Genomic DNA, 12,361 nt, shown 5'->3' on the forward strand with positions numbered 1-12,361 from the left:
GATTCACCATCACAAAGCTGCACATTCAGGCTTTCAGAGGAAGCACTGCTCCTTACACTACAGGGAAGCGCCTTAAACAAGTGGAGATATCAGTTTGAGTAAATTAACAATGTTAATTGAGACGCTGTACACATGTACACATGTTACTGAGAACACTGAAAACCGTGGCTAGCTTCAAGCCCATCAGAAATGCCTAATAATAAATAACACAGGATGATGACATTTATGCTGCTGTTGATATCCGTGACGACGTATACAAGTGCAAATGTATACACACTGGGCACAGCACACAGTGAGTCACGCCAAGCCTGGGGGAGTGTTACTCACTCACACACACACACACACACTCACACACACTCACACACTGTGGAGAGCGGAAAAGGATGAGGGCTGGAGGGGGAAAGAAAGGGTCAGTGTGAAGAGAAAGGGAAGAGCTGGAAGTTAAGGAGGGGACTGGACAACCCACATGCAGGCGCTAGCATTGGTTAGCGCCTAACTCAGGCTGGCAGGCTACACAACATGGCCGCCGGGGGCCGGATATTTGCCTTCTTGTGGCAGCTGCAGCTGCGAGGAGCGCTCAGGCCCCGGAGGCACGGGCCCCAGGGGTTCCGCTGGCCTCGGCTCCTTCTCCAGCCGCTCTTCTTCCTCGGACGGCTCAGCTTCCTCGGGTGGCTCCACCACCACCTCCGGGATGCCCTCCCACTCCAGATGGAGCTTGTCGGTGGGCGCGGGTGGGGCCGAACAGCGCCGGGACAGGGGGGGCGTGTTTTGCGGGGTGGTGGAGGGGGAGTGGGACTGGGAGGGGTGCAGGAGGAGGCCCGAGAGGATGTCGGACACCCGGCGAGTGGACAGGCCGGGGTGGGAGGCGTGGCGTAGGAGGGAGTGTCGGGAGGTGGACAGATTCTCCCCTGGCGGCGCCCAAACAATACCAACGAGGAGGAGGAGAGACAAATAAAAATATGGAAGAAGGCAGTAAATGAAAGGCAGAAAATGAAAGGCAGATGACCGCAACAAAAGTCTGTTTGCAGGGACCACCTGGAGAGCACTGGCAAGGCATGCTGGAAATTGTAGTCAGGGTTAAGTGAGGTGAGGAAGAAGCAAGGTGAGACAAGCACACTCTCCTTAGCTGTGTGAGAGATGTGCACAACACACACACACACACACACATGCACACATACACACACGGTTAAGAGTGACAGCACCCAGGACATAACCAGGTCCTCATGACACTGGTGGGACCTCTAGTGAAAAGCAGAATCTCCAGCGGTATGGTCAGGTTGTGCAGTGCTTGTGACTGGGCTTGATGTTATTACACACTGTGCCTCTAAAACGAGGTTCAGCAAGCCTGGAAGCTACACAGATCAGCTTTTACAGCCGAAGCAAAACTTCTGTGGCAGGAACAAAACTTTAATCAAATTTTATTTCCATTTTGCAGCCCATTTTGTTTCAATGAAATGTAAATGGAAATCATATTCTTCCATACTAAAACACTTGCTCAGAGAAAGAAATTTTCACAAGTAAAATTGTTTTATTCACTGACATGCTACTTAGCCTCAGGGAACTGTATAATGGCCTCCCATAATTCCTTCCTGAGGTTTCACTGAGGTATAAAAAAAAGGTTACACGCTGCTGAAAAAAACAACTCAAGCCAGGTTTTTAAACACCTGGTAGCTGGTTGACCAGTTCTATACTCAACATGGTTTGACCTGCTCAACCTATGTTTTGAAACAGCTGGTAGCTGGTATTTCAAGCTGGTCATAGCTGGATTTTACACCAGGGCACACAAGAAAAATCCATGTAATCAAATAAATAAATCTGGTTTTATGGTTAATATTTGGTGCACCAGTGGGCGGTTTGGAAGAAGGATGCACATGTTGAAAAGAACAGCATACATACAGTGACATATGATAGCGTATCCTTGATGTTATGGGGTTGTTTTGTATTTGTTCATCTACAGGTTCTTGATAAGGACAATGGAAAAATAATCTCCATCGAGCACAAAGACACTTTGGCCAAAAACCTGGTTCCCTCACCAGGAAGCTAAAACTTGGCAGAAAATGGATCTTTCAGCAAGACAATGATCCCACACGCCTCAAAACCAACCAAGAAATTCCATTCTCATTCTCCGGACAGATGAAAGGTTTGTGATTTTAAGAGGCTAGTCTGGAAGCACAGATCTAAGGATTGGAAGAATCCTGATAGATTCTGTATGAAGGTATGGTGAATGATCGTCTACAGAACACACAACTTCGAGGGCGCACAAAGTACTGAAAGGCACAAAGTACTGAACCTTTTTTGTTAAAGAAAATATTTTTCTTAGAGCAAGTGTCCTCGTAATAATATTTTTTCAAGTCTTGTAAATAACAAGGCTCGTGCCCAGTATTGTTTATTTTATACAGCCTTAATTATCAAGGGTGTGAATGAATTTGGAGGACACTGTAGCTCAGAAATGCAGCCTCTATTGCTCCCTATATCGCTTCATATTTAAAGCAGAAAACACATACTAATATACGTACTACTCATAAAATATTGAAGTAGCCAGTGCATTGCATTCCCACAAGGCATATTACAAAGAACATTTATATTAAACTGATGCAATAAGCCATTCTCTGAAGAGGCTTGTTGCTTTTCTCATCACACACAGCAAGGCCTTCCTCTGATTGGTCTACTGGCTCCACAAACAAACACAACATTTAGGCCAGACACTGACAATTGTAAGCAGAACAAGATGAGAAAAGCAACAGTCCCCTGATATGAGCTGAAAGCAGCAATACTCATGCACCTATCACGGGCCAGTCACTTAAATTCTCAGCCAATCAGGCAGCTGTCCTCTAACAGAGGAAGCTTAGGATGCTGCTGCCATTAAACTTGAGCTGTTCACACCAGCAACACAAATACGCACCCAGATTTTTTTCACCTATTTTCTGAAGATTGGAAAGGGGAGGAGATGGGAGGGAAACGCCGAGACGGAAATGGAACAAATAATTTTTACTGCCACGTCAATTCATTTTTGCCATTTTGCAGACAAAACCAAAAACCAAAAACCACTCTGACTTTAAGAGACGGACCACAAACACCTTCCCCAGGAAATGTAGATAGAAAAAAAAAGAAAGATCCAAATTGAATAAGAAAAAAAGCGGAGTGCGGCAGTGAGTCTCACCGTTTTTCTCAAGCAAGTGTGGGTCGGAGTGTTTCTTGCCTATGTCTGCAAAGGAGCGCACCAGCGGGATGCGGTTGCTCAGCTTCTTCTCGTTCTGATGGTGGTGCTTTTTCAAAATGGCTTCCCTGACCTTTGAACTCAGGCTCTCGTCCAGCTGCTCCGACGCCACCATGCTGTCGATGATCATGTCTGCAGGTGGGGGGGTTAAAACTCAGGGGAGCGCGAGATGTACACACGTCGTCGCACACACACCGTCACACAGCCGTGTACACACACTCCCTGACATACTCACGGACATTTCTATGGACATTTCACATGCTTCTGTATACCGCAATCCCATTACCATATCATTTCCCCTCAGCAAATACAGAAATACTTATGCACACAAACAGAGATCCCCACACACACACACCAGGCATGCGTACCTGCGATCTCCTCGATGCTGTTGGCTCTCATGTCCAGCATGACGGTGCCGTTGAGGATGCAGCTGCGGAGCTCGAACAGGCTGTGCAGGGACAGCGTGGCCACGTAGGGCTTACTCCAGCGGTCTCCCCCGTCCTCCACGTCCTCCTCAAACTTCAGCCACCTGCAGCGCGCACACGGACACACGGACACACGGACACACGGACACACGGACACACGGACACACGGACACACGGACACACGGACACACGGACACACGGACACACGGACACACGCGCGCAGCCATACACACACACACATTTTTGACTTCAGCACCAAGTTTATCATTATTTCAATAATAAAATTAATTCCATGCTGTAGAATAGTCAAAGCTACGTTCAATGCTAACTTGGAACACACACTACATACACCGCGTTCCAAATTATTATGCAAATTGTATTTAAGTGTCATAAAGATTACATTTTTTGTTTTTCAATTAAACCTACCTATACTGGATGGTATTGTGTCTCAGGGCTCTTTGGATCACTGAAATCAAATCTCAGACACCTGTGATAATTAGTTTGCCAGGTGAGCCCAATTAAAGGAAAAACTACTTAAGGACGTTCCACATTATTAAGCAGACCACCATTTTCAAGCAATATGGGAAAGAAAAAGGATCTCTGCTGCCGAAAAGCGTGAAATAGTTCAATGCCTTGGACAAGGTATGAAAACCTTAGATATTTCACAAAAACTTAAGCGTGATCATCGTACTGTTAAGAGATTCGTGGCTGATTCAGAGCACACACGGGTCCATGCAGATAAAGGCACAATGAGGAAGGTTTCTGCCAGACAAAAACATCGGATTAAGAGAGCAGCTGCTAAAATGCCATTACAAAGCAGCAAACAGGTATTTGAAGCTGCTGGTGCCTCTGGAGTCCCGCGAACATCAAGGTGTAGGATCCTCCAGAGGCTTGCAGTTATGCATAAACCTTCTATTCGGCTACCCCTAACCAATGCTCACAAGCAGTGGGCCCAGAAATACATGAAGACTAATTTTCAAACAGTCTTGTTCACTGATGAGTGCGTGCAACCCTGGATGGTCCAGATGGATGGAGTAGTGGATGGTTAGTGGATGGCCACCATGTCCCAACAAGGCTGCGACGTCAGCAAGGAGGTGGCGGAGTCATGTTTTGGGCCGGAATCATGGGGAGAGAGCTGGTCGGCCCCTTTAGGGTCCCTGAAGGTGTGAAAATGACCTCTGAAAAGTATGTGGAGTTTCTGACTGACCACTTTCTTCCATGGTACAAAAAGAAGAACCGTGCTTTCCGTAACAAAATCATCTTCATGCATGACAATGCACCATCTCATGCTGCAAGGAATACCTCTGCATCATTGGCTGCTATGGGCATAAAAGGAGAGAAACTCATGGTGTGGCCCCCATCCTCCCCTGACCTCAACCCTATTGAGAACCTTTGGAGCATCCTCAAGCAAAAGATCTATGAGGGTGGGAGGCAGTTCACATCCAAACAGCAGCTCTGGGAGGCTATTCTGACATCCTGCAAAGAAATTCAAGCAGAAACTCTCCAAAAACTCAAGTTCAAGTTCAATGGATGCAAGAATTGTGAAGCTGCTATCAAATAAGGGGTCCTATGTTAATATGTAACTTGACCTGTTAAGATGTTTTTGATTGAAATAGCTTTTGATTTCAGTAAATATGACCTCCTAATGCTGCAACTTCAAGAAATGACCATTTTCAGTTCTTTACAACCTATAAAATATTTTGAAACTCTGTTGTGCGTAATAATTTGGAACAGTGCATTTAAAGTTTTTTATTTTTGAAAAATCATTGGGAGGTTTGTTGAATAACATTCGAATTATACCCTAACAGTTGATGACTTGAAAATTATGCTGACTGTCATTTGCATCGACTATTTAGGAAAATCAGAGAAAAATATAATTTGCATAATAATTTGGAACACAGTGCATGTAGAATTGAAATTTGCACACTGACATTTATCTACTGACTGCCTGGTGCTGAACATTATGTACCGTAGCATGGTTTTCATCAGAGATGTGATGGCTGCAAGCATTCAGGCCTGTGTGTGGCTAACTGTACTGCCTTCCTAAATGACTGAACGCTCCTAGTATGCATCCTCCACTGTGGAGCACCGCGCGCCTCGGCTGTGACCTCTGACCTTGCTGTCTCCTTCCACTCGTAGGTTTGTCCGTCGCGGAAGGACAGCTCGTCCATCTCGGTGAAAAGGTCATGGGGAATGTGCTCCTCGTCATCGTCCTCTGTCCCCAAGATGAACTGCACTCTCTGGGACGGCGTGTCTGTGGGGAACATCGTCATTCTGGATTATTATTAGTGTGATTAGTAGTACAAGTAGTAGTAGTAGTAGTAGTAGTTGCATTAGTATTAGCATTAGTAGAAGTAGTTGCATTAGTAGTAGTATTAGTAGCAGAAGTTGCATTAGAAGTAGTATTAGTAGTAGTAGTTGCAAATGGTTGGGATTTATATAGCACCTTTATCCAAAGCACTGTATAATTGATGCTTCTCATTCACCCATTCACACACACACACTCGCACACCAACGGCGATTAGCTGCCATGCAAGGCACCAACCAGCTCATATTAGTAGTAGTAGTAGTAGTAGTAGTATTTGTAGTATTTGTATTATTATTAGTAGTAGTAACAGCTGCAGCAGTTTGCAGTATCTTACTGATAGTAATCTTTACAGTTTTTGTCATTAGTAGATAACTATTTTATGGCTTGCTTGATCAAAAAATCAATAACTACACATTTTGAAACAGTCACTTGAAGGATCATTTCTGTGTGAAGGGGTGATTCCAGGACACAGATGAATGACTCCTGGCAGATGTCTCACAGCGTTTATGGCAAGCCCAAGACTTCCAGGCTCTGGGGCATCTTGGGTGTCTCACGCCAACCCACACCTCACATAGCATTCTGCTTCTCAAGGCTCTTCATCTCTGACGCCATATTTATCTACGGCCTTTGACATTGACTCTCATTGGTCGCCGGCCCTAGAGTAAAACCGTAATGTCAGGGCGAGATTGACAGGATTGCTGAAGCGATTGATGGAGCCGACGCCCGTCTCTTTCCTGTCATCCCCCGTTCATTTCACACCTCCTCTCATAAATGAAATACGCCGATCCGGGAACAGCACTGAGGAGAGGGGTGGATGGCATTTGTTCTAACATTTAAAGGCCGGCGCTCACAGGACCCCTTTTTCGGGTGCCAGCTCGAGGGGCCAGACGCGTGTAACGGGATCGCCGTAAACAAAGAAACCCGAGTCCGCCACCCCTGAGCGGCGTGCTCGACGTCAAACGCGCCCGTCCCGAATACGGAGTCCACGGGAGGAGCGTTAACCCAACAGAGGCAGAATACCCCCTCCGTTACACCAAGAGGCCTGAGCGACGGCTTACATTACAGTACGTCACGCCTTTCGAACACGCCATTCTGGTGTAGCCTGCCTGCGTACATGAAAGCATGTTAGTTACCATTAGCAACTATGGTAACAAAGAACAGCTAGGCAGGTATGCACCGGCCAATGTGTTTGTGTATGTAAATTACACCTGCTCATCTGCTCGACGACATGGAATAGACGTCACTGCTTGCTTCTATTGCCAAAATGGCATCCGGTGCATTCTGATTCTCAATTTCCCCATAGGCTATAATGGAGAAACCTGTGCCTTTTCCTCCCAAACAAAATGTGTTTACAGACATATGTTCAACCCAGTTATACCCGAAATAAATATAAGAATCAATGTCAATGCGTGATTTTACTTGACACGTTTGGGTAATGAAGTTATGGCTGAGTTTTTAATAATCTAAGGGCGAAGAGTGATTCTCTCCTCTTTCATTTCTGCCAATCCAATTTATTCAGAATGTGTTTTTTGTCAGAGGCCCATAAAATATCCTGTCTTTAGTTTAGTTTCTAGAATAATCTTGCTTTGCTCCTTGAACAGTATTAATAATAAGAATACACTGCCATTGGCCTATTAAAGAAAGTACTTGCAACCCTCATGTAAGACCGTGAACAGTTCCTTTCAAGATAAAAACACTCGACGACCACAGTTCCGGGGCCTTTCTTCGGGCATGTCCTTTTTTTAGGTCCATCAGGCCCCAGCTGGAGCCGTTTGATTTTAACGCTGCTTTGTAGAGGCCCTTTGTCATGGTAAATAAGCCTTACCGTTCAATCAGGGCTCGGGGGGGGGGGGGGAGAAGGCTTTGTAATTAACAGCCCCTGCAGTAATGGGGAAATAACAGCGGGAGCACCAGCCCGAGGCTTCAGGAGCGGAGCGGCACGGAGGGAGACGCGCCGGCGCTGATCTACGATAGGACCGCTGGCCCCTCTCCCACGCCATCGTTCCTCTGCCTGACGCCCGGTCCCAAACGCACCGTACGCACAGGAGGGACAGGTCCCAGAGCCTGAGCTTTCCCCTCCTGCGCTGATCCCTCGTTCCCTGCTCTCCGCACGGAGACTGCCAGCCTCTGACGAACTGAATGTGCGCTGAGATACGGCTGCTGAAATGTCTCTTCACCTGGGCGGCTGGTCTAGACTCTCTAGCCCTGCGTGTTCAGTGCAGTTAAGCCAGGCTGGGAGGGAGTGACAGACAGCGTGATAATACTGCCAGTCTATCATTCATTATTGCCTAAATCCAGGAGCAAACAGAGGGAAAAGCAGCTTGGAAAGGTCACGAGACTCTGCTGCTTGATTAAACAGTAATGACAGTCTCCAATTAAAAGGGGATTACATCACATTAAAACACTGACAATGGGCTCGGGTATCTTTCAGGCACTGTTTTTGTGTGTGTGTGTGTGTGTGTGTGTGTGTGTGTGTGTGTGTGCAGGTGTGTGTTTGTGTGTTTGTGAACAGAGAGTATGTGGATGTACAGTATGTGGGAGTGAGTGTGCGTATGTGTGTGTGTGTGTGCAGGTGTGTGTTTGTGTGTTTGTGAACAGAGAGTATGTGGTTGTACAGTATGTGGGAGTGAGTATGTGTGTGTGTGTGTGTGTGTGTGTGTGTGCGCGCGCAGGTGTGTGTTTGTGTGTATGTGAACAGTGAGTATGTACATGTACAGTATGTGGGAGTGAGTGTATATGTGTGTGTGTGTGTTTGTGAACAGAGAGTATGTGGATATACAGTATGTGGGAGTGAGTGTATGTGTGTGTGTGAACAGTGAGTATGTAGATGTACAGTCTGTGGGAGTGAGTGTTTGTGTGTTTGTGTGTGTGTGTGTGTGTGTGTGTGTGAACAGTGAGTATGTAGATGTACAGTCTGTGGGAGAGAGTGTTTGTGTGTTTGTGAACAGTGAGTATGTAGATGTACAGTCTGTGGGAGAGAGTGTTTGTGTGTTTGTGAACAGTGAGTATGTAGATGTACAGTATGTGGGAGTGAGTGTATGTGTGTGTGTGTGTGTGTCTGTGTGTATGTGAACAGTGAGTATGTGGATATACAGTATGTGGGAGTGAGTGTATGTGTGTTTGTGAACAGTGAGTATGTAGATGTACAGTATGTGGGAGTGAGTATGTGTGTGTGTGTGTGTGTGTGTGTGTGTGTGTCTGTGTGTGTGTGTGCGCAGGTGTGTGTTTGTGTGTATGTGAACAGTGAATATGTGGATGTACAGTATGTGAGAGTGAGTGTGTGTATGTGTGTGTGTGTGTGTGTGTGTGTGTGTATGTGAACAGTGAGTATGTGGATATACAGTATGTGGGAGTGAGTGTTTGTGTGTTTGTGAACAGTGAGTATGTAGATATACAGTATGTGGGAGTGAGTGTTTGTGTGTTTGTGAACAGTGAGTATGTAGATGTACAGTATGTGGGAGTGAGTGTGTGTATGTGTGTGTGTGTGCAGATGTGTGTTTGTGTGTATGTGAACAGTGAGTATGTAGATATACAGTATGTGGGAGTGAGTGTATGTGTGTGTTTGTGTGTGTGTATGTGTGTGTGTGTGTGTATGTGAACAGTGAATATGTGGATGTACAGTATGTGGGAGTGAGTGTGTGTGTGTGTGTGTGTGTGTGTGTGTGTGTGTGTGTGTGTGTTTGTGGACAGTGAGTATGTGGATGTACAGTATGTGGGAGTGAGTGTGTGTGTGTGCCTGTGTGTGTTTGTGAACAGTGAGTATGTGGATATACAGTATGTGGGAGTGAGTGTATGTGTGTGTGTGTGTGTGTGTGTGTGTGTGAACAGTATGTGGATATACAGTATGTGGGAGTGAGTGTATGTGTGTGTGTGAACAGTGAGTATGTGGATATACAGTATGTGGGAGTGAGTGTATGTGTGTGTGTGTGTGAACAGTGAGTATATGGATATACAGTATGTGGGAGTGAGTGTATGTGTGTGTGTGAACAGTGAGTATGTGGATATACAGTATATGGGAGTGAGTGTATGTGTGTGTGTGAACAGTGAGTATGTGGATATACAGCATGTGGGAGTGAGTGTATAAGCAGTAACAGTATGTTACCGTATGTTGGCGACTCTCTCCCGTCCTCGCGGTCAGAGCCTCGCTCTTTTCTCTTGCGGTGATGTTTGTGTCCACGGTGACGATGTCGCCGCCTGCTCTGCTTCCCCAGAGGGACATGGACCCCAACGTACACCGCCCTGTGACCTGGAGTGGAGAGAGAGAGAACATCATTAAACTATTTTATCAACATATAATTCCACAGCATTTTCCTCTGTAAGTAGTTCTCCACAAAGCTACTTATGTACTATTCATATTATGTATTTCATACCCCTAAAGTATGCTGGAAGACACAGGTAGAAGAGGCAGCTGAGTGGCTCATACTATAAGGGCTGTTCTAGTGCATGGGCAGATATCTAATGTGTAAGTTACTGTGCCAGTGCTAACTGTGGCCAGGGAGGGGTTCAGTGTTTAGTCTTGTAATGAGATTTTTCTCTCAAGTAGAACATAAGAATGACTTATTTCTTAACTCTATTAATTTATTGGCAAATCTAGAAATCAGTCAAACTTAGTCTTACCTTTTTCATATTGTCAATGAGGTAAAATAATTAAGAATAGGTCTCAATATAAGAACTCAAATATTTGCTGAGACTTATTTTTTGGTCTTTGCAGCGCAGCAGTAAGGGCACAGAAACATATGACCGGGCATTCCAAACTGTGGAGAGAAATGGATTAACAGAAAGACGCAGAGGGAAGAGATGCAGAGGGAACGAGGAAGAGAAAAGATGGAGAGAAAGAAGCACAGAGGGATGAAGATGAGAGGGGGAGTGGGAGAAGTCTCAGGAGCATAGCACACGTGCCATTTTTATTTTTGCTGCTCTCTCGCCCTCTTTCACACGGCACCAGGAAACAGATGCCGAACGCAAGCTTTTCATCTGACTTCCTGTTAAAAGGCTTCCGTCTCTCTGTCAAAACACAGCCAGGAGGAAGTGCTCCTGTACTCTGACTCCAAGCAGGCCGGTTCACACAGCCTGAGTATTACCCACAGAAACCAGTCAGGTTAAAGCTCCTATAGCACAGAGCTACAGCTGGGTAATAAAACCAGTCAGGTTAAAGCTCCTATAGCACAGAGCTACAGCTGGGTACTAAAACCAGCCAGGTTAAAGCTCCTATAGCACAGAGCTACAGCTGGGTAATAAAACCAGTCAGGTTAAAGCTCCTATAGCACAGAGCTACAGCTGGGTACTAAAACCAGTCAGGCTAAAGCTCCTATAGCACAGAGCTACAGCTGGGTACTAAAACCAGTCAGTTTAAAGCTCCTATAGCACAGAGCTACAGCTGGGTACTAAAACCAGTCAGTTTAAAGCTCCTATAGCACAGAGCTACAGCTGGGTACTAAAACCAGTCAGGCTAAAGCTCCTATAGCACAGAGCTACAGCTGGGTACTAAAACCAGTCAGGCTAAAGCTCCTATAGCACAGAGCTACAGCTGGGTACTAAAACCAGTCAGGCTAAAGCTCCTATAGCACAGAGCTACAGCTGGGTACTAAAACCAGTCAGGCTAAAGCTCCTATAGCACAGAGCTACAGCTGGGTACTAAAACCAGTCAGGCTAAAGCTCCTATAGCACAGAGCTACAGCTGGGTACTAAAACCAGTCAGGCTAAAGCTCCTATAGCACAGAGCTACAGCTGGGTACTAAAACCAGTCAGGCTAAAGCTCCTATAGCACAGAGCTACAGCTGGGTACTAAAACCAGTCAGGCTAAAGCTCCTATAGCACAGAGCTACAGCTGGGTACTAAAACCAGTCAGGCTAAAGCTCCTATAGCACAGAGCTACAGCTGGGTACTAAAACCAGTCAGGCTAAAGCTCCTATAGCACAGAGCTACAGCTGGGTACTAAAACCAGTCAGGCTAAAGCTCCTATAGCACAGAGCTACAGCTGGGTACTAAAACCAGTCAGGCTAAAGCTCCTATAGCACAGAGCTACAGCTGGGTACTAAAACCAGTCAGGCTAAAGCTCCTATAGCACAGAGCCATAGGTGGGATCAGCATTTGTGACCATTCCCTCCACACATCAGCCAGTTACATCACTTGATGATGGAGTAAGCAGATCTCTGGCTGACCTCAGATCAATGCATAGAGTGATAGAGCTGTGCAGATTCCAGGAAGGGCCACTGGAAACTCCTGTCTCAGCACCACCAAAATACTGAGCTACCCGCATTCCCTGACCTATACGCGCACACGCACATGTGAAGCTCAAATCACGTGATTGCCCGTTGTCTGAGATACCGGGAAATCAGAATCGAACTACGGTTGCCACAGTAACAGTTCCTGGTGCTCCATTAAGTGCCACTCCAGTTCATTATTCAATGC

The 12,361-nt window shown here is 46.0% G+C and overlaps 1 protein-coding gene across 4 annotated transcripts in view; it reads right to left on the reverse strand.

The window, feature by feature from the left end:
* slc4a7 (solute carrier family 4 member 7) overlaps window positions 1-12,361 on the reverse strand; it is an 80,375-nt gene that overhangs the window by 22,900 nt on the left and 45,114 nt on the right. For 3 of the 4 annotated variants that reach the window (XM_061254756.1, XM_061254747.1, XM_061254774.1), the window contains exons 3-7: window positions 10,053-10,196; window positions 5,758-5,896; window positions 3,586-3,746; window positions 3,161-3,349; window positions 546-908 (exon numbers count right to left, since the gene is read on the reverse strand). In XM_061254756.1, the coding sequence (XP_061110740.1) occupies window positions 546-908; window positions 3,161-3,349; window positions 3,586-3,746; window positions 5,758-5,896; window positions 10,053-10,196 (996 nt within the window). The remainder of the gene's footprint in view (window positions 1-545; window positions 909-3,160; window positions 3,350-3,585; window positions 3,747-5,757; window positions 5,897-10,052; window positions 10,197-12,361) is intronic. The other variant, XM_061254764.1, reaches the window with a different exon arrangement.

The sequence above is a fragment of the Conger conger genome, chromosome 1, assembly GCF_963514075.1.
Source record: "Conger conger chromosome 1, fConCon1.1, whole genome shotgun sequence".
NCBI classification, from domain to species: Eukaryota; Metazoa; Chordata; class Actinopteri; order Anguilliformes; family Congridae; genus Conger; species Conger conger.